The sequence below is a fragment of the Silurus meridionalis genome, chromosome 25 (genome assembly GCF_014805685.1).
Source record: "Silurus meridionalis isolate SWU-2019-XX chromosome 25, ASM1480568v1, whole genome shotgun sequence".
NCBI lineage: Eukaryota > Metazoa > Chordata > Actinopteri > Siluriformes > Siluridae > Silurus > Silurus meridionalis.
In genome coordinates, this window is record NC_060908.1 from 15,892,501 (window position 1) to 15,911,957 (window position 19,457).

The 19,457-nt window shown below is 37.4% G+C and overlaps 1 protein-coding gene across 2 annotated transcripts; it reads left to right on the forward strand.

Annotated features, from left to right (window-relative positions):
• The first annotated feature begins 15,780 nt into the window (after nt 1-15,780).
• h3f3c (H3 histone, family 3C) lies at nt 15,781-19,116 on the forward strand. Of its 2 annotated transcripts, none has more exons than XM_046839541.1 (4): nt 15,781-15,930; nt 17,081-17,222; nt 17,331-17,484; nt 17,717-19,116. In XM_046839541.1, the coding sequence occupies exons 2-4, from the start codon at nt 17,095-17,097 to the stop codon at nt 17,843-17,845; spliced, it is 411 nt and encodes a 136-aa protein (XP_046695497.1). In that variant the 5' UTR covers nt 15,781-15,930; nt 17,081-17,094; the 3' UTR covers nt 17,846-19,116. The 2 variants fall into 2 exon arrangements, with proteins under 2 accessions (XP_046695497.1, XP_046695498.1); XM_046839542.1 differs by having other exon boundaries at nt 15,801-15,930; nt 17,084-17,222.
• The last annotated feature ends 341 nt before the right edge of the window (nt 19,117-19,457 follow it).

The following is a 19,457-nucleotide window of genomic DNA, read 5'->3' on the forward strand; positions in this document are numbered from 1 at the left end:
ACAAGAAAACTTTATTTTTAAACCCAGATAACTGGCATCTTTGTCTCCACAGCCCACACACGTCCTACCAGAAAGTTCCAAACCAACTCCCGCAAACATCTGGATCCGGTGATTTTCTTGTATTTTCTACAATTAAATTGTTAACAATTTAAAAACTCCTGTTGACATACACTACACATAGATTGTGAACACCTGACTATAATATTGTTATACTCCTTTTGGACATAACATTCCACATTTCACCCGTATTTGCTCTTCTGGGAAGAGGTTCCACTAGCTTTTTGAGTGTGCTTGTGGAGATTTGTGGAGCTTCATTCAGCCACAAGGGTGTAGGTAAAGTCAGGAACTGATGTAGGTGGGGAAATGTGGAGGGTGCAATCAGCATTCATATTCATCTCAGTGTTGTTCAGTAGGGTTGAGGTCAGTGCTCTATAACAGGCCACTTAAGATCTTCCACACACTTCCAACCCATGTAATGCAGATCTTCATGTAGCTGGCTTTGTGCACAGGGGCATCATCATGCTGGAATAGGTTTGGGTCTTCTACTTCAAGTTTGATTCATCACAATCTAAACAATTGTTGCTTGTGGTGGTTTAGTGCTAAAGGCTTTGAGTTACGAATGAAAGTCATGTCATCAAATCTCAGCACTGAAAAACTTTGATGGTTGAGCAAATCCTTGAGTACAACCCTCAACCTTCAGCTCAGCTCATATCATTATTAAGCAACATCAATTCTTTAAATCAAAGCGATAACGAGGTCAGAAATGACTCACATGTTTACATTCATAAGCTGCTTACAAGAGGAAAGATCACATTTCATAGTTCAAAGGATTCTAATGAAATTCTGGTATTTTCCATCAAGAAATTATTTAAACTGAAACCTAACCTACTAGTTTACCTGTGAACTGTCTAAATAAGCAAAATACCCATTTTTCCTTCGTGGAAATACTTCGGCCAAATTTATTAATTTTTTTAATCTAATAATATTTTATATAATATATATTTCATTAAATTCATATTTTATTTTATTTGTAATTCTTTTATTTTATATACATTTTTACATTTAAAATGATTTATTTTCTATTGCATTACTATTCCTTTGCACTCGTCCTGCCAGTACACATCCACAATTACATGTCGTACCAATAAATATCACATATGTGAAACTTCATCAAATTCTGTAAACTGCTGAATATTTTATTTACATTTAAATTTCCCACGTCAGCGTTATTTGGGAAACTCAGTTCGAACATCCATTAAGCTGAAATTAAATTCACTGTCTTATAACACAGATCACAGATTTCTAAAGGACTCTCAATGGGTTTGTGGGAATTTATCACAGACCACAAGGTAACCAACTTCTCTGCGAAAGTTCTAAATAAAGAACACGCTAATTTCCTTGATGGATTTGCTGGAAAGTGTCTCCATATCTGAATTGAGATCACGCTATCAATGAGGAAATGATGGTGATCTTTTTCTCACTTCATTCAGCACCAGAATTTACACAGACAACTGACAAGGATCAGAAATACATCATTCGTTCTTTCAGGGTTTTTCTTTCAAGCCTGGTGTTAAGCAAGAAATAAAAGAGTAACAAATAAAGTGCATTTCTAATATTTAGAATTTTACTGATGATCGTTATGGAATTTGGGAATATTTTATAGAAATGAAGGCGAAATTATGGAAAATTTCTTTTGATAGAAAGAAATTGCTTTTGATAGAAATTATTAGGAAGAACCTATGAAGAGGAAGTGCCTTCCACTCAAGTTTAACTCTTGTAACCAAAACAAAGAATCTTAATACATCAGTCGAAACCTTTGTTAAAATGTGCATATATTGAGAGGCAAAATGGTTCCTGAAAGTAGCTGAACATGCTGGAAATTTCTGGAGGTTTAGTACTTTGACTTTTAGAGGGCACTCAGTGTTTAGTGAAAATGTTTTTTTGTGGAAAAAAAGTGAGTAAGAAAGTGGGCAATGTAAAGTTACTGACAGAAATCAAAAGAGAATTAAAAATTCCAAACAACACAGAGGCATAGCAATCAATCCACACCTTGTAAAAAAAAAAAATTTACAAAGTGCATGCTTGGTTTACTTTCTCTTTCTCTGTGTAATAGAAATAAAATACAAATTAAAAAAAAACGTCTGCACTGACTGGAGGACAACAGAATATTTAATCTAAGGTGAAATATTGTCCAAATGTGTGTACCTTGTTCTGGAATTGTAGAAGACCCCATTCATCCCTCGCACAAACAACTCACCCTGCTGCTGATTGGTCTAAAAGGAACCAAAGCTTCCAAGCATTCAAAACCAGACTGTGCAACAAACCCACAACTTCTCAAGACCCTCAAACACCAACACACACTCTTAATGAACACCACATCAACTTCTTTTAAACCTTTTGCATGTTCCATCGAAAACTGCTACTAAAGACTAACAAAAGCCTGTCAGGTTTTACACGGACAGCATTAACTCTAAAAATTTTACTAGTTTGGAGTAAAGAATTTACAGGAACAGTGCATTACTGTAAGCTTTAGTAAATTTATTACCCTTTTTATAGCAAATTTATAGATTAACTTTATGGGTCTGAATGAAACAATGCTATAAAGTGTTTGAAATGTATTCCGATTAATACGTAACCTACTTTACCTGCCACATGTCTAAATAAACAAGGTGTTTGTTTTCCTGCTGGACTGGCTTTCACATATCTGTTTGATATTTTTTGTTTCATTTCATTTTATTTCTCCTGGTTTTGCATTTCCCTTTCTTTCTGCTTGCTTCTGAAATTATATTAATATCATATAATAATATTCTAATAATAAATTATTAATAATAATAATAATGTTTTCACCCTTGGAAAATATGAGCAAAGAAGGCTGTGACAAAATTATCATTTTTGTTGAATCTTTTGGTTTTTTTGTACCAAAAATTCACAAAAAAATTCTCTTCTCTTGTGGATATCAAACAGCTCAAAATCTTCTCCTGTTATGAGCCTGATAAGGTTAAAGGATACAAAGCAAAGGATCAATACAATTTACTACCTAATTTAAATACTTTACATTAAAGCTACAATGAATGAATTTGAATACTCATATTTCCATTGTTATAGCTGCTCAACAGATCACAAGTTCTTGTTTGCACAACCGTTTGGTCTCAGTACGAGTCTATTTGGATGTTGCTGCCATAATTAGAGCAAAAATCAATTACATTTCATAGTTCTGAATGATCCTGATGAATGGTGTTTGCGGTTAAAAAATTATTGAGAGTAATATGTAACCTACTCGTTCACTTCACCTGTGAAATTTTTTTATAAATGCTATGTTAGTTTTCTGGACTCACTGGAACGCTTTTACATATCTGGCTATTTTTATGTCATTTTATTTTATTCTGTTTTTGCATTAATCTTTATTGCACTTCCTTTGGCAATACACATGTATCATAACTAATCATTAATTCAATTTGATTCAAATGAATTGAAATAAAAACTCAAATGAATTTAGAAATGAATTCCCACCAAAGTGGATGTAAGTAAGTATAAAACAGATTTTAATGAACAAAGAACCCACCAGGCATTTCTTTATACAGGCAAGTCTGGTGTTAAAGAGGTCTGTGCAGGATATTTGAGGATCTTCTAGTCCAACCTACAACCATGTGTTCATGGATCTGGCTTTGTACACAGTAGCATTGTCTTGCTGGAACGGTGATTGGGTTTCTTAGTTCCAGTGAATGGAATTAAAGTTTATGGGCTAATCATACACTGAATAGACAGAAATATCAGGTCTGCTTTCCATGAGTTGGACTGGAAGATACTGAGTGGCCTGCTGTAGAGCTCCAACTCTATTGAACACCTTTGGGATGAATCTAAATGCTGACTGCACCCCAGGCCCCCTCACCTCACCTTCATCAGGACCTGACTTTACTAACACCCTTCTTTATGGCTGAATGAATAGCCACAAATTTCCACAAAAATCCACAAAAAAAAAAAGAGTTACAAAAGTTATTATAAGAGTAAATGGGAACTAAATGTGGAATGGGGTGTTCAAAAGAAGCGCATACTAATCTTACGATCAGGTGTCCACTAACGTTCATCCATATCATGTAGCCAACAAATACAGTCTACCCCAAATACCTACAGTAGACCAAATACAAATCAGAAATCGCAGCACGAGCAGGAACGTGGAGCGTTCTGTCAGGTGGTCCGTTAAATACCAGAACACGGAAGGTATCACAGGTCATCTGCAGATTTCTGTATAGATAGCGCATAAGGAATCCAAAAAATGAAGAAAAGCATATAACCTCCAGGCACAGAATGCACACCAAGAATGCGGATACATAGAAATAGCATAAATCACAAGGTGTGAAGCCTAACAATAAAACTGTTGCGGTTTTGAATTAAAAGGAATCGATTTGGGACAGGTCCAGGTACAAAAAAAAAAAGTAGGTCTGTGGATTTGGGACAGTTTTAGTCATAAAGGAAAAAGAATTAGGTCTGTAGATTTGGGGCAGGTTCAGTCCTGGCAGTGCCTTTGTACTATTTCATTTTTTTTTTCTATCTGATTCTGATTCTGTTTAAAAAAAATTACATAAAAAAAATCGCATTACATAAGAGGAGGAAATCTAAAGACAAGGACATGCATTCTAGAAAAAACAAGTCCCCCCCAACCCTGCACAAACCCGTGTAAATTCCTGTGTCCTGTGGGTTGTATATAAAAAGCTACATCACCAAAACTGCGTTCATTCACGTTCATTCGTTAGCTGATGACCAAAAGGCTGAATTCAACTTGTTAAAGATGTGCCTCAAAGTTCAGGTGTTATCCTTGTTCTTGGTGGTGTTGGTAACGATGACCAGCTCGGTTAGTCCACTCTCATTTTGTCCTTTCGTCACGTGTCCAGAGCAGGACTGTCAGGGCGGTAAAGTTCTCGGTCAGTACGGTTGCTGCTACTTGTGCGCTAAGCAACAGGGGGAGCTCTGTGGAGGTCTGTACGGTTTAATTGGAACGTGCGACGAGGGGCTCCGGTGCGTCCTGCCACCTCAGGAGGTCAATGAGACAGTTACAATTATTCATCATGTAGGAGTTTGTCAAGGTGTGTATTTAAGAGAATCTTTTTTAGCAAAAGAATGTTTTCGGTATAGTTTCCAACGTTTGCTGTCTTTTGCTTTATTAATTATTAATGTACATGTTTTATAGATCATGTTCGTTTTTCTAATCCAACGTTTGTGGCTCACTATATATAATATTAGAGCTAAAGTAAACTCGAGCATTCAGACAGATCATAATGAAATTATTTTACAATGTTCAATATCTTTAGAATTAAGTTGCATAATAATATGCAGGGTTTGGACGAATTCCAACATACACACATATTTGTTACGATATTAACATGAGATTAAAGTGTGATTTAAACGTATATTTAGTTCATTATGCAATTCCTAAAAATGATTTATTAACAAATATATTAAACGATTACAGTGAAACCCACGGAAAGTGCAGATTCGACGACACTACGAGGTGAGGATTTATTATTACTACATCATATACTATTTATACATTTAGGTGGGAAGTGGTAGCACAGTGGGTAAGATGTTGGATTTATGATTGGAAGGTCATGAGTTCAAATCCCAGCACCACCTCCTGGACCCTTCAGCAAGGCCCTCAAACCCATAAAAATGAGATAATTGTAAGTTTTTCTGGATAAGGGCATGTGCTAAATGCCGTAAATGTATTGTAATTATTGCCTAACAACCGTTTACATGTAAAGAAATAGTGCATGTGGATTGTTCAATCTATTTTTACTGTGTTTACTGGACAGATAATGGCTATGTAGACATTGCAGCAGCAGCAGCAACAACATCAGCACAAGGAAACCAAGTAGAAGTGGGTAAGTTTTGAGTTTTGAGTCAGTCCAAATGTATTCAGAGAAGTCCTGCATTCAGAAAAGTAAACTAATGCGGATTTAATACTGAAATCGCTTCAGGCATCCAGTAGCTTTGGTCACTTTTTTGGGCAAAATTAAAGTTTGAGAAAAATCAACAGTCCTGCACACATGATTTCTGCAATTTTCATTAAGTTTCTTTAGGTTTCATTGGGTTGTAACAGTATGGGCTGTGCAGGATCAAGTGCTATTTTGCGAAAAAATGAGTGTTACTCCGAATACAAGGAATTTTCCCTGTGAATTGAACAAATAGGGATTATGCAAGAATATAATGAATAAACAACACACAAATATTTATGGCAAGGTGGTGTTAATGTAGGGAATGAGCATCTATTGCTTCCTCGATCATTATGAAACCTGTTACATTTGAACATTAAATCTTTTTGGCTCATAGTTTCATGTGGGTAATTTATAGGATATGTACATTTTGTAAATGTTTATTAATAACGCTTTTTTACTGCACTTTATAGCTCAAGTTCTGCACGAATCTTTCTATGATGAAATCCTTTTACACTTGAGTCATTCAATCATGTTTACCCACTTTTATTATTACAGCAACAACCACGGCAGGAAAAGAATCAGCGCCACAATCAGGTAACAACTGCATTATGTCCCAGAGTTGTAAAATACACTATATACTATAAAATAGTATATATAAAATATATACCACATATAAATATGTATATTCTTTTTTATTTTTTTGTAATTATTATAGAAAATCCAACCCAGAGAAATCCCACACCAGCACAACAAGGTAAAATGTTTTAGAGTTTTATTCAATAATCTTCTAGTGATCAGTTACGCAATACAATTATATCAGTTATGCAAATCAGAGATAATCCATGACTAGGTGTTCCATACATTTTTAATAATTTAATAATTATTAATAATAATAATAATAACCACTCTGCATGAAGAAAAATGTATAAAATAAAGGTTCTGTTTAGCTGTTCAACATATATATGGGTAGTTAAATCTTAAATTCTGCCCTGATTTGTACTGGAAGTTCTGTATTTTATTGTAGCTCTGTACTTCCTTACAGACAAAACCTCATTGAGAAACAACGACTTACCAGCACAACCAGGTAAAGTTTTGTCAAATTTAGTTAAAAAATGTCAAACTGCTTATTTGACTCAACATCTAAATAAATACACATTTTTTATAAGATTCTTTTTGCTTGAGTTGTTATGAAATGCAGCTGCGTTTTCACTTTACAGCAGAAGCCACGGCAAGACATAATCCCACAGCAGCACCAGGTGAGGTTTTTATTATGTTTCAGCATTGTTCCGTAATCTAGCCGTGATGTTTCAAATGTTCAGGAATTTCACTAGATTTATCAAGCTGTATATGTTTTTGTTCTGTGCAGGTGGTGCTCTAATATCCAATACCACACTGAGTTCTAACACTGCAGCAGTACCACAAGGTAAAGCTTTATTCAAACCTCTCTTCTGAATGTAATGCAACACAAAAAGGTTTCTAACTCTGGATTTTTGAAGGATTTATCTAATCAAAAACATATAAGCAGTTTGTTGTTAAACTATTGATAGGTTGTCAGTTCACAGCTCCTGGTTTTACTGTATGTGCAGACTTCTATGTGATTTCTCATGTAGGGTCCATACAGTTTCTAAGATTTGCACCGACCTTCCTTAAAAAACTCCTGAAAATGTAGAGGCTGCTCACCAAAATAGTTCATTCATTGATTTGTTCAGCACCTCATCAGTACAAGATGGTTTTGAAAAACAGAGGTCATGAACAAGGACACAAATGTAATTAAAAAATGCATTTGTACGACGGTGCTTTTTAGCTTTTAACCTTCAGTATATTCACAGTAAGTGATTCCTGAGGGAATTAGTGAGGGAATGGGGGGAGCTTAGTGGTTAGATTTAGATGTTAGACTTCTGATCAGAAGATTGTAAGTTTCATTATCTGTATTAAATAAATATTAAGCCGCACTGGGTAATGGTGTCCCCCAAATGCTGTAAATGTACATTAATGTGGGATTAGAACCAGCACAAGCATTAATAAGAACAAAAGATCTTGCTCTTGATGGGTGATTTGTCAGGAGTCATAAATGTGTCAAAAGAACAGATAGCATGAATTGAAATGGTTCCTGGGACAGAGGGTCCCAGGATCATGATGAATAGGTTCCACTATTGTTTTATTTAAGTGCACTTTATGTGACTCAGACAACTTATTTTAGTCCTTAGCTCTGTGTTCTGTAGCTGTGTTTTGTTTTATGTAGCACCAACTGTATTAATCTTGTGTGTGTGTGTGTGTGTGTGTGTGTGTGTGTGTGTGTGTGTGTGTGTGTGTGTGTGTGTGTGTATTTTCTGTTTGTACAGTTTCTTCTTTTTCCAACACCAGCACAACCCAAGATACAAAGCTAGAAAATGGTGTTTCTTCGTTCCTCCGAACAAAAGGAATTGATGTTTTGTGCCTCGTTGTGGTACTTTGTGTTTCGTCACATTTGAAAGGTTTCGTGATTTAAGAGACCAAGTAATAGGAAACCACTAACAGTGGTCTGTATGTGTGTGTTTGTGTGTGTGTATGTGTGTGTGTGTGTGTGTGTGTGTGTGTGTGTGTGTGTGTGTGTGTGTGTGTGTGTGTGTGTGTGTGTGATATAAGCCTGTATATATTCTTGTTGCTGATTGCCATTAGGTGTGTTTCATTATAATTAAACATTATAGTGTTTAATGTTTAATTCTATAAAATATAATGTTAAAATCGTTAACTATAATGGCTATTTTTCCAAAAAACTAATTTTGTATATATTTTTCTTAAGTGCTTCTAGTGTTGTTTAAAGGCTCTGGCATGGAGAAGCTGGTGTTGGATCTGTGATGATCGCAAATGTTGAGCTATTTTATGATATGCTTAGTAGCTTCTAGTTTTATAACCATATAGACTGTATAAGACTGTAGAAAGAACATCACTCATAATCACACACTCCAGTAATCATGTTAGTTCTCACTCTCCAGTGTTCTGTATTGTATAAAGACTATAATCAAACTCTTGATGTCACCCAAATGAGGATGAGGTTCCCCTTTTGAGTCTGGTTCCTCTCATGGTTTCTTCCTCATAACATCTAAGGAAGTTTTTGCTTGCCACAGTCACCACGGCTGCTCATCAGGGACAAACACACACCATTCACCTTCACTGTTGATTTCTGTAAAGCTGCTTTGAGACAATGTCTGTTGTGAAAAGCGCAATAGAAATAAACTTGACTTGACTTGTTGTTTATGTGCGTTTCTGCATGTGTTTGTATGTGTGCGTTTCCAAATTATACCTTACAATACTCTTATTGAGTTCCTAAAATCAGATTACTGCAATATATTTCTCCTTCTTGACTCAGTTTCAGTGAAATAAATGTTCAGGACTACCTAAAACTATCACATGGCTATGCAAGCTAACACCCGGTTTGCTACAAACAAACACAACATTTTGAAACCAAATCATTATAATAGCCTCCATTTTTCTGGGATTGATGTTCCACAAGATTTTTCTGGAGATTTGTGTGGAGATTTATTTAGCCACAAGTTTGTTACTAAAGTCAGACGATGTGAGAAGGCTTGGGTGAAAAAGTCATACCACAGTTGTTCATCAGGGTTGGAGCTTTATAGCAGGAGATCTTTCACACACTTCCAAACCATGGAAAGCAGTTCTCAATGGAGCTGGCTTTGTGCACAGGGGCAGTGTCATGCTGGTGCAGGTTTGGGTATCCAAGTTGAAGTGAGAGGAACATTTCATGCTAGCACATCCAAAGACAACAATACAGTTATGTGCCTCCAAGTTCGTGCTAGCACTGGGGAAGAACCATATATGAACCACAGAGAAAAGTCATTACTTTTGTCCATACAGCGTATCGTTAGCACCAGCGATGCAAACAGTGACTCGTGGATCTCATGCTGCGATACATTTTTCCGTTCTTCCCTCCATCTGTGGCCACAAAATACAAATTAAAAATAAAACAGGGTGTGGCACGAAATAAATAATTCAAGCTGTCACTCTGTGGCTAGGGGCCTATTTGCTACCTCGTGGTGACACCTGGCTGACCTTTAGCACTGGCACTGGATCTGAGGAAGACACAGGAGCACAATCTATCAAGCACAGGTAGAAATATCTCCAAAAATAAAACACATTGGAGGTCTGTGCGTGCGCTAACACCTGTTTCTTTGCATATCAATGTCAGGTCTGTGATGTTTCCTACAAAACAGTCACATTTGTGTACAATTCTAGCTGAGAGTAAGTGAAATATTTGATTGTTTACTGAAAACCACAGGTAAATTGGTGATTGAATTCAAACTCACTCTGAATACAGAATTGTGTTAAAAGAAATTACATTGGTTGGTTGGTAACTGTGGATTTGATTGATTCTAGACCTGTGATTGGTCGAGGCGTTTTTGAGGAATTGCCTGATTATCGTACGTCTGCCGTAAAAATCAAAGAGCAACTGCTTACTGCTAGCATTTAATACAAACTTTATATCCCTAAATATTTTTTTTATTTACTATAAAACTGTGAAATGGATTTCTGATCATGATGGGTTCTTTTTCGTAAGTCAGGCTATTTTTGTATTGCTAACATCCAATTTGAAATCAAGCCTCGTGGATGAAATGCAGAAACTTTTCTCGCTGGATGAACACCAAGCCTGTGATTGGCCGTTGAAATAAGGCGTGTCCAGACTGATTAATTCCGAAATTGCAGACTTTAAAGAGTTGCAAGCTTTTTCAAGTCGTGGATATTTTCAAAGTGCCTCCTGCACAAATCACTCTAAATGTTTTGTACACAGTATGTAGCACAATATGTACCTTGAATCCCATACGCTAACCAACCACTTACCCCAATCCTTCCCCTATGAACATCTAATCCTTACCTCAGTCTTAAACCCTAAACCCTAGTTAGATTTACAAACCACAAATGCAACATTTTCCTACATTCTGATTACTTCTCAAATTTTCTTCTATTCCTATAAAGAAAATAAAAACGTCTAGGTTTCACTTTTCATACTGAGAAATATCCAATGAAGATAAAGCGATTTCTCCTGCAGTGACTGAAAGGATAAGAGGCATTATCAAGTAAAACAAAGGTCCTAAGGTTAAAGCCTTTCGACTTTGATTATCCATTACAGGCTTTGAAAGCCCGAAGGTCACGCACTGCATAAATAAATCTATAGCGTTGACCTGTTCATGCTAATAGGGTGATTTTTCAGGGTTGAGGTAGAAACTGCATTGGTTTGACTAAAAATATACACACAATGCATTTTATTATTATAAATTTTTTTTTTTTTTTTTTAAGTTACTGCTTATAGAGGCATGAACACGGATTATAACACGGAATTGCTACTGCTCTGAATCCGAGTCGTGATTTGCTGAAAAACAGATTGACCTTTTTGAACGTTACATCTCACAGAATATATAGATGTATAGACGGAAGGTTAGCAAGGGTGATCCTTATAACAGTGAATCATGTCTCCACCTTGTGAAAATAAAGACACAAGACTGATCGACAAATGAAAAACTTGTAAGCACACAGTCTGAGAAAGAAAGAGGGAGCGAGAGAGAGAGAGAGAGAGAGAGATAGAGAGAGAGAGAGGAGAGAGAGAGAGAGAGATTCAGTCACTTACTACCGATATATTACTTTTTGCAAAAGAACACAGTGCCCCCTGTATTACTTAGTTATGTACTGCACTTAAATTTGAAGCATGTGGTGAAGGTGTGGAGAAATTGATGAAGGTCAAACACACAATATGCTCAATAATATTCTGTCGGCACAAAACCAGGTGAACTCTGAGCTGAATCTCTATGAAAACAAGGCAGTCATGTAGAAAGTTGGAGTCGGGTGATGTCCAGTTAAATGTCCAGAGAGCCAACCAACTAGTGGTTAGATTTGATCCCAAATGTATGTATGTTATCCTAAATGTAAATTTTATTCCTTCTGCTTCCTCCTACATAATTTACGATGTCCCCTGCCTGGCTACTGTCCCCAGGTCAAGGACTGAAGGCCTTGCAATAAACCCATTACACAAAAAAAAATGTTTGTGCCTATACATATATTGCACATCTTTCACACAGCAAAATCATCAGGGAGCTCCTTATGCTAAAATATCCTTATAGGTTCAGTTTCCACTGATTGAATTGGACCAGAATCCGCATTTATGTTTACATAAAAAGATATTTACGTAAATTATATTATATTATATTATAACCCGGGTCTGATCTGGAGAAAAAAAGACTTGGTTTGTCCTTTTTCCCCTGCAGCAGATTGAGGAAGCATGGCCCATAAGTCTACAGGAGGCAAAGCTCCTGGTAAGCCAGCTGGCATGTAAGAGTGCGCCCTCTACTGGAAGAGTGAAGAAACGTCACCGATACAGGTGCCACACCGACTTTACCTGGAGATTCAATTCGAAATTTTCTTCATTGATCCCAAAGCATTTATAATTTAAGTGTATGACATTTTTGCCTTTACGACTACATGTTTGAAAAAAATTCTTCACAGAAAGAATCTGATCTGTGTGCCAGCAATCTGCTGAGCACAGAACTTCCCTGAGGTTGAAAGAACGCTGCCCAGAGCACTTTTTTGTGCTGATATGGATCGGTTGTTTCTGATTGTGTTCGATCGTACTGGATAGATTTTTCATCAACACACATTAACCATGGCGTGACGAAAAATGCTCTTTTTAATACTTGGTATTTGATGTGCATTCTTTCTAACAACCAACTCACTACAGAAACCTGTCAGGTGTCTGAGCAGCGTCTGTCTATTTATTTTTTATAATTGGTCATCTAAAAAAAAAACTCATGTATGCAAGAGATTTGTCAGTACCACAAGTCTGAAATGCTGCTGATCAGTAAGCTGTCATTGCGCTGGCTGGTGAGAGATCACTCAGGACTTCAGAATGGATATGCACTTTCAGATTGCTGCCATCAGAGATATGCGTATCAGTATGGTCTCTATAGTTTCCAAAGTTTTCTAACCATCAGAAGAAAAAAACATGGACCACCACAATCCAAGCAACTACATAAAAAGATGTGTCTTTATATCGGCCATATTATGATAATGCCAGCATAAAGACCACTCATCAGATGCTCCGAACAGGTTCTGAAGCATTTTTACCCTGACCAGCAGAAACATCTCTGTTTTACAAGACACTTTTGAGCAAACCAACTGGCATATGTTCAAAGAAGCTGCAATTGGCAGTAACAGGTTACATCTGCAAGTACATCGATGACATCTGCAAGTAAATCAACTTCCTCAATTTACACTCCAACTACACGCCACATGTGGTAGAGCAAGCCATCATCCAAGCTAACAGTCTCAGTTTGAAAAACAGAACGCCATGGCAACAAGATAGACCACCCCTCCTCCTAATGACTTGGTGCTGTGTTTTACCATGAGAAAAACTCAACCCTTTGCAAAGTCAATCCATGGAAAGCTGCCAAATAAGGTAAAATTCCTGACAGAGTGCTCAGAGGGAGTGCAGAACAGCTGGACATTGTTCTCCCCAATCACCATGAAGTGTTTCAAAAGCCTACCTGAATGGGAGACATCTGTCTGGATCAGGAAAAGCATCTTCAACACTACCACACTGAGAACTTTGGCCCCCAGGACTCTGTTCAAATCTGTACAGCAATACACAGCTCAAAACAAAGGATATGTTTGCTAATGGGATGACCATGGTGGGTCTCATCAGCAAGAATGATGAGTCGGCATACTGAGAGGAAGTGCAGAGTTAACAAACTGATGGAGAGCCAACAACCTTTATAGCTGCTACAATGCAAGTTATACAGTAGGTACTTGGTCCAAGAGGACAGTCTTCAAAATCACTGACTGCAGAGTGGATCTTTTTTATTCAGTGCATTTATTACAAAATAAGAGATATTGCAACATATTGTGTTCTAATACATGGGTGTGTATGAATGCTGGAGGCCAGCTAAATGGATCCAGTGGGTATTTTTGAGGACTCCATCCTGTGTTACATCCATGCATACCATAATGCACAAAGACATCCAGCTGGCACGGCGTTTCCAGAGAACACTTCACCCTACTCCTTCCATTCTTTCTGTCTTTATACTATGTCTCTCCATTCATCATCCATTCTTTCTTGGTAGAGATTAGAATATCTGTGACGTGGAGGCCAATGTGTTTCCGTCTACTAGTGCTGTCTCACTGAAGTATAGGGTACCTGTATTTGCACAGATGCTCGAGACCACCTTCACCTACACCCTTATCCACCCCAAAAACAACTCACAACTAAAGTGATTTAGAAACTTACATTTATATGTAATGTTTATGATAAATTTACATAGTAATGGTGAGTTCTTTGGGATCTAAATACTGACGTAGATATTGATATAATATGAATGAAACAAAAAAGTTTGTAAAAAAAAAAAAAAAAAAAGTAATATATACTGTATATGTACATAACTACAAAGGAATACAAAGTTTGATATCTCATTATTTACTAAATCAAATTAAACACTTTGCTGCTGTATAAATGCTGTTTATATTAAGTGATAAACTTCAACTTTTGCATTAGCCTTATCTATCGAAGTTTTTTTAAATAAATGGTTAAGTGCTACACAAAGCTATACAGCAAATAATATAGATCCTTATATATGCAGTCGTATTTGCCTCGAAAATAAATTCTGACATTAATTATCATACAAGAATTGTTTTTATATACACGAATGACAAAAGAAAGTCAACGACAACCTTTGTTAACATTTTATGGAAGGAGTCTCCAGTGTCAGTGCTTGGGAATGGTCAAAGGGAAAGCTGTAAATTTAAGTTTATAGAATAGAAATGTCAGTTTATGTACTACAAGCAAAAAGAAAAGCATTTTGTGAGGAAAACCAAGGAAAAGAAAAGAGGTTTGTAGGGGAAACCAAAAGAAAGAAAAAGAAGTTTGTAAAGAAAAACCAAGAAAACGGTTTGTGGTGAAAACAAAGAAAAAAAGAAAAAGGTTTGTGGTAAATACAAAGAAAAAAAGAAAAAGGTTTGTGGTAAATACAAAGAAAAAGAAAAAAAGGTTTGTGGTGAAAACAAAGAAAAAGAATAATAGTTTTTGAGGGAAAATAAGAAAACGAAAAGAGGATCGTGAGGAAACTACTGTTGATAGCTACTATAACATGGGTGATCATGGGCACGAAATTATTTAATGAACATTTGCAACACAAACATAGTGGATTACGAAAAAACTTATATTGTTTAATTAGTCAAAAATTAATAATTGTCTCACGTTTTGATAAAAGATAAATAAAACACAGAAAATGAGCAACTTCGCCTGTACGTCAGGCCGTCGTTACACATCGCCGTCGACGATTAGCTTCCTATTTTGAATATTTTATTCATTATTAAAGAGTAAATTTGGATTATATTATTGGATTTTGGATCATTATTTATTATTATATTATAAATATTGAATATTTAGTACTTTGAATATAAAAAAAAAACCACAGTATATTGGGAAGAACAAAATGACTTTAATGATGAATTTAGACACTTTTACTAGCGACTTCGTGTTGGAACACTAAAAAATCACTTCTTTAGATTTGTGTGATAAATTACGATAAACATTGTGCTCAAAAATAGTTTTAACATTTTATACACAATTGAAGTCGATCAGAAAGCGGGAAAGAAGATTAGCTTAGCATTATTACATATTGTGCTGACAGGAAATGTAAAAGAAAAGTAATGGCGAGGTTTTTAAAGCGTTAAAATATGTGACACCAAACGTTATAGATATGTTTTAGGTCTGATTCATGTGGAAGTAAAAGTGGATATTTTGGATATTTGTTGTTAAAATGTGGTAAAAATGTCGGCTAGCTCGGCTAAGCTCGGCAGTGGAATGAGGTGCATTGTGGGAAAGTGAGGTGTGATTGACGTGGCGGCCATTTTGCCGCTGGCCGCTCGGTTCCCATTGTGTGCGATAGTAAACAGTGCGAGTGCCAGGCAAAGCTCTGTACACATTTTCACTGCGCCGAATTCAACACGTTCGCCCGAGGTAAGTGCTCGGACTGCTCACTAAACTGCTCCCGAAGCACTTTTTCACGGTTTCGTCGAACTTTTGGGCGAAATTGTTTTGATTTTGAGCGAGAAAAAAGAGCGAAAAGAGAAGAAGGAAAAGCGCTGAGAGGAAACCAGGTCTCTCTCTCTCCTTTTCCGTGTCGTCGGAGGGAAGAAGAAAAAAAAAAACCCGCTTTTCTAAAACGCGCCCGTCTTTACTTCGCTTATTCGCCCCGAAATAGTGCCGGGAAGCTCGGTTTAACCGGCCACCGTGCTGCGCGGGGGTGTCTAGTCACCGTCCGCGAGGTGTTTGAGTCGGTTCGCGGCGCAGATTCGGTGTTTTTCCCTGCCGAAAGTTGCGCGCGGTGCTCGGCTGCGCTTCGACTCGGGCTCCCCGCTTACAGCTGCTATTCGAATCGCGGCCATAATCTTGCGGTAGTGGGCGGGGACCAGCAGACGACGAACTGCCCCCGCAACATCCCAGCGCGCACGCTGATTGGTTGGATCACCGAGCTCGTAAGGTTTCATTGGCTCGGAGGACCCTGATAGAATGCACAGCTTTCCGATTGGCTTACGGGCGCGTCCGGGCCGCGCTGATTGGTTCGTTCTGGTTTGTTGCTTTTTTTTGTTTGGTTTGGTTTTGTTTTGTTTTTCTGCAGTCGTAAACTTCTGCGCTTGCGACAGGAAGTTGCCTAAAAATAGAGGATGGGACCGGAAACCGTGCGCACGTGAACTTACATATTGAATAATTTAAATAATATGATAATATTGTTTAATTGTTTATAATTCTATCATCTACATTATAGAATATTAGTTAATTTATTTGTAGTAGTATAAATTATATATATATATAAAACTAATATAATAACGATTTTTTTTATTATTATCATTATATGTAGTGTATAAACTAATCTAAATATATTCTGTAACAATAATTTTTGTTTTATTATATTATTATATATAATTTACAATAAAACAATACTCTATATATTTTCGTATATGTTTATCGTATATCGATATTTGAATCATTTTTATTAGTATTTATTATTGATTTTATTGCTTTGTAAATGCTCAGGTGTTTTAATGGAGTATTTATTCACACTTTGTTCTGCTCGGTATCGACTCGGCTTGTTCTTTTTTCCCTGCAGCAGATTGAGGAAGCATGGCCCGTACCAAGCAAACCGCCCGTAAGTCTACAGGAGGCAAAGCTCCTCGCAAGCAGCTGGCCACTAAAGCAGCTCGAAAGAGTGCGCCCTCTACTGGAGGAGTGAAGAAACCTCACCGATACAGGTGTCACACCGACTTTCCCTCGGGATTCAATTAAATAATGTTCTTCTTAATTGATCTTAAAGCACTGTGTTTAAAAAAAATTATAAATAAAACCCTGTGTGTGTCCAGGCCCGGTACTGTGGCTCTGCGTGAGATCCGTCGGTACCAGAAGTCCACCGAGCTGCTGATCCGTAAGCTGCCCTTCCAGCGTCTGGTGAGAGAGATCGCTCAGGACTTCAAAACGGATCTGCGCTTCCAGAGTGCCGCCATCGGAGCCCTGCAGGTGTGTGTGTGTGTTTAGGAAATATAAGATGATTTTAGTCAATGTGTCTCTTTCAGTATTAAATGAATAAATATTTATTTACTCATGGTTCTGGAAATCTTTCTGGGGTTTTTGGGGGTATTTTGAAGAGAAGGATGAAGATAAAGGAACCATATATACAATTGGAATATCGGCGATGTCACCACATTATGTTCTGATCCACGTGTGTGTGTGTGTGTGTGTGTGAATGCAGGAGGCCAGCGAGGCGTACCTGGTGGGTCTTTTCGAGGACACCAACCTGTGTGCCATCCACGCCAAGCGTGTCACCATCATGCCCAAAGACATCCAGCTGGCGCGCCGTATCCGCGGAGAGCGCGCCTAGACACCCGTTGTCCTGCTCCTTCCATCCTTTCTGTCTTTTTTCCTCTCTCTCTCTCTCTTTGTCTATCTCTCTGTTTCTCCACTCGTCTCTCCCCTTCTTTCTTGGTAGAGTTTAGAATATCTGCGACGGGGAGGCCAATGTGTTTCAGTCTGCTAGTGCTGTCTCACTGACGCGTAGGGTACCTGTATGTGCATGTAACAGACGCTTCTGATCACACACACACACACACACACACACACACACACACGCATGCACACTTCCACAGCGTATAAGAGTCGGAGCGTAAACGAGGTCCACCCTTGCCAAGCTTGGGGATTGAACACACATACATAGGCGAAGGTGGATTCTGGGGTTAGTCTGCTTAAGGGGAGCGGCAACTTCCACAGCAGGGTGCTACTAAAACTGCCCCAGACCACCTTCACTTACCCCCTTTTCCACCTCTTTAAATTACCCCCCCCCCCCTTAAAATTACTAATTACCTTCACATACCTACCCTGTAGCCCTGTTAATTGCGTGTGCACCCACATGTTTATCTTGGTGTGTCTGATTAAGTGTGTGTGTGTGTTGAGGATCAGCAAAGCAGAAATCGTATTCAACTGCAAACCAGCATCTATTGGTTCTAAAGTTGTTACTTATAATATTGATGATTACTATTATTGTTGGTGGGTTTTTTTTTTTCTTCTTTTTTTTTCTATGATGCATAGTCATGAGTTGTTTTACCACTGTTATGGGATTTAAAAAAAACAAAACGACAAAAAATTTGAACGAGAAATATTAGTTTGTTTGTTCATTATAATTATGATTTTTTATTTTATTTTTTCGTCCTCGGTGATCGCCGATCCTGCTCCTCCTGTTCTAACTTTTCAGGCAGCCACAGGGGGGCGCTCTAAACCAGCCTCTCATTTTCACTTTCATGTTCTTCACATGTCCCTCAATCTCCTCTGAAGTCCCTGCCTCCTACACCCCCCCCCCCTCCAAACCCCGCACCCCAAACCCACCCGTGTGTTTTTTCTTTTCTTTTCTTACACAAATCGCCAATTGTTAAAGGAAAACTGTAGCAAAAAGAAAAATCGTCACGTTTAGTTTTATGGAGTGTGTTCTCTCTCTCTCTCTCTCTCTCTCTCTTCGTGTAGATTCTCTGGCTCTGTCGTGATACAAGTGTATAACCTCATGTTCCTGTTTATTTTTTCTTATTCAGAAATTTAAATAAGCTGATCTTTGTATTTTCCAAATTTCTCATACTATGGTGGTAATAAATAGATGTTACACAACGTCCTTTTTTTCTTTGTTTCCAGTGATCGTGTCACGTGTCACGTCTCAATGCTGTGTACAGAGTTCAGCGGATTTATTTATTTATTTATTTTCTTCTGGTGTAACTAACAATGTCATGGAGAAGATCCAAAAAGTTGAAATCCCTAGAAAAGTTATGTCCAAAGTTTGGGGTTGTGATTCATATATATGTAGGTGTTAATGTAGGTTTCGGTAATTATCTTAGTTTTATGTCACGGTTCAGTTTAATTTAATTAATTTTATGATTATATATTTTACACATTTTGAAAAAAAATGATATATAAAGTAATATTTTAGAATATCTTATACAAATAAAACAGAA